This window comes from Coenobita brevimanus, chromosome 86 (genome assembly GCF_032717465.1).
Source record: "Coenobita brevimanus isolate Jiangsu-jjx chromosome 86, ASM3271746v2, whole genome shotgun sequence".
Taxonomy (NCBI): domain Eukaryota; kingdom Metazoa; phylum Arthropoda; class Malacostraca; order Decapoda; family Coenobitidae; genus Coenobita; species Coenobita brevimanus.
Genome location: NC_137039.1, coordinates 27,146,400 through 27,149,359, shown reverse-complemented (window position 1 = coordinate 27,149,359; position 2,960 = coordinate 27,146,400). Strand labels below are relative to the sequence as shown.

Here is a 2,960-nt window from a genome sequence, read left to right as displayed (position 1 = left end):
AATTTGTCTGAGTATCTGTCTGTCTGTTTATCTATATTTGCGTATCTGTCTATCTGTTTATCTATATTTGCGTATCTGTCTATCTGTTTATCTATATCTCTCTGTTTATCTGTCTGTATCTATCTATCTGCTTGTGACTGTTAATAATGTTTCTGTATTGGTAAAAATACATAAAGGTGTTCAGTTTTAGGCCACGTCAAGGTATTTAGTTTCAGTGCTATTTCAAGGCGTTCTGTATCTCTTAAGGTGTCCATTGTTATCCTCAAGGGCGTGACGGTAAGGTAGTGGTGTGTCTCAGGTGAAAAGTCTTTATTGTGGACAGGCAATTATAAAGCCCAGTATATTTTTAACTGGGTGTTCATAGATGTATAGTTGTCTTTATTCTCTCTCTCTCTCTCTCTCTCTCTCTCTCTCTCTCTCTCACTTTTACTGATTTAAATAAGTTAATGAAAGAGATACCGTCCATTTATTTTAACAGATTACTGAAAGAAATATTACCTTTTTTTAAATTACTGATGTAGATAATAACCTAATTATTTAAGTTCATGATAGATTTTTTTTACAGTAAGTTATTTCTCTATATGGCATGATTATTTATAGGAAGATTTTGAGAGACTTACATACCATAAATTGTAGAGAGTTGCTGATAAAGTTACTCCCCGAAAAGGTGTATTAATAGTGAAATAAAACGGTGAATGAACAGGTAAATGAATAGGTAAATGAACAGGTTAATGAACAGGTAAATGAACAGGTAAATGGATAGGTCAGTGAACAGGTAAATGAACAGGTAAATGAACAGGTTAATGAATAGGCAAATGGACAGGTAAATGAAAGACAGAATAACCTCCTTTGCTGACCTATTTCTTCCATTGTTGTCACACTCAGCCTTCCTCACTTCCTCCCGTCCCCATTAAGGTCGAAAGTCCCGTAAGAAAGCGTTGCATTGTGGCCTCTAGCAGCATAGTGTTATAAAGGGAGGTGGTGAGGATTAGGTTGTGGGGTTGGAATAAGGGGATTTGAACCTAAGGAGTTATTGAGAGAGAGAAAAAAAAAATATTACAGTATTATTTTTGTTATTATTTGTTTATTTACCTTTTTCTATACTAACCATTCTCCTCTTCCACAGCAACTGGAATCCGGGTACGTGATAATGCCCGGTTGGGATGGCAGGTTAGACTCCAGTACTGACGGGGAGGACCTCGACGACTCCGGCCTCGACTACTTGGACGGTCGGCCGGGTGTGCCTCCTCCCCCCTCCGGTATCGTGTTCCTGGGGGAGGCCGTCATCATCAACGGCAGGAGCAATTTACAGCGACAGCCCAAGACCAAGAAGGTAAGGATGTAGTTTTATTATTATTATTATTATTTCTTAGTTGCTGTAGTGATAACCCAAGAGTAAGAAGGTAAGTTGGGTTTGTTTTGTGTGTTTGAGTTATTTATTGTGTTATTGGTTATTTACTGAATTATTTGTTGATTCTGCCTTCCTTGTGCATAATCAGCCCAGGACTAGGAAGGTAGGGTTGGTAAAATTCGTATGGGTTTAGTGTTATATATATGGTGTGTGTGTGTGTGTGTGTGTGTGTGTGTGTGTGTGTGTGTGTGTGTGTGTGTGTGTGTGTGTGTGTGTGTGATGAGTGGTGAAGGGAGGGAGATTAGAAGAGGTAGGGAGGGGAGGGAATGGAAGGCGATATGAAGAGAGGAGTTGGTTGTGCAGAGAGAGAGAGAGAGAGAGAGAGGGAGTGACATATGGAGGAAAGTAAAAGTGATGTACCAGTACCACCTGACTTTTCCTTCATTCTTCTCTTCCTTTTCCTTCCCATTTGTCTGTCTCTCTCTCTCTCTCTCTCTCTCTCTCTCTCTCTCTCTCTCTCTCTCTCTCTCTCTCGTTCCTATATCTTCTTTTTCTTGCATCCGATTTTCCTTTCTTCCCTCTTCCTTTTTCGTCTTTCATCTCCTATTTCCTTATTTCAGTTACACTCCTTTCCTCTTTCCACTCTTCATTTTTTCCCCTTCTTTTTTCGCCTTCCCTCTCCTGTCCTGTCCTCTCCTCCCCTCTCCTCTCCTCCCCTCTCCTCTCCTGTCCTGTCCTCTCCTCCCCTCTCCTCTCCTTTCCTCTCCTCCCCTCTCCTCCCACCATAATTTAGTTTTCATACACCTTTCAACCCTTCTGTTCTTTCTTTCCCTCCCCCTCCCTTCCCTCTCCCTCTCCCTCCCTCTTCCTCTCCCCTCTCCCTTCCCCTCCCCTCCCCTCTCCTCCCCCTTATTTAGCAGCAACATAATCACACTTTCTCGATCCGTCTGAGTGAATACCAGATCGATTGTCATTTTGAATTGGGAGAAAGCAACGAGGAAAAAAATAATGATAAAATGATAATGTTATGCATCGGTCGCGTAATTCTGTTGTTTTTCATGGGGTCTTTTTTGTCTTGTGTTATTATTATTATTATTATTATTATTATTATTATTATTATTATTATTATTATTATTTTACTGCTACTACTACTTCTCCTTCTAGTAGTAGTAGTAGTCAACATTTCTTTTTCTGATAGTATAATCAAAGCACTTATATCCATAGTGCTTAATTCGCCACCATCGTTATTTTTTCAGATCATTGGTATTTTTTGGATTAGATTATGAGAATAGTTACGATAGTGATGGTTATGATAATAGAATACTTTCCATTCCTGATTAGTACAGTGCCAGGGGAGAAAGCGGAACTGTTCTGGGCGTGACAGGAGTGAGAGTCAGACTGATTATGAAGTATTGAGGTAATAAAGTGTGTGTGTGTGTGTGTGTGTGTGTGTGTGTGTGTGTGTGTGAGAGAGAGAGAGAGAGAGAGAGAGAGAGAGAGAGAGAGAGTTAATAAGGTGAAAGGAAAAAAAGGCAGACGTTGTAGAATAGAATGTGTTTACTATACAGGGAGCAAGTTCCTGTAAACATTAATAGAGAGGCAAAATTAT

General features: G+C 39.8%; 1 protein-coding gene across 1 annotated transcript in view; it reads left to right on the top strand.

Moving 5' to 3' along the window:
• Positions 1 to 1,150: 1,150 nt before the first annotated feature.
• Positions 1,151 to 2,960, top strand: part of LOC145410824 (uncharacterized) — a 41,346-nt gene continuing 39,536 nt past the window's right edge. Inside the window, exon 1 of the mRNA XM_080280943.1 lies at positions 1,151 to 1,333. Coding sequence (XP_080137069.1) covers positions 1,151 to 1,333 — 183 coding nt within the window. The remainder of the gene's footprint in view (positions 1,334 to 2,960) is intronic.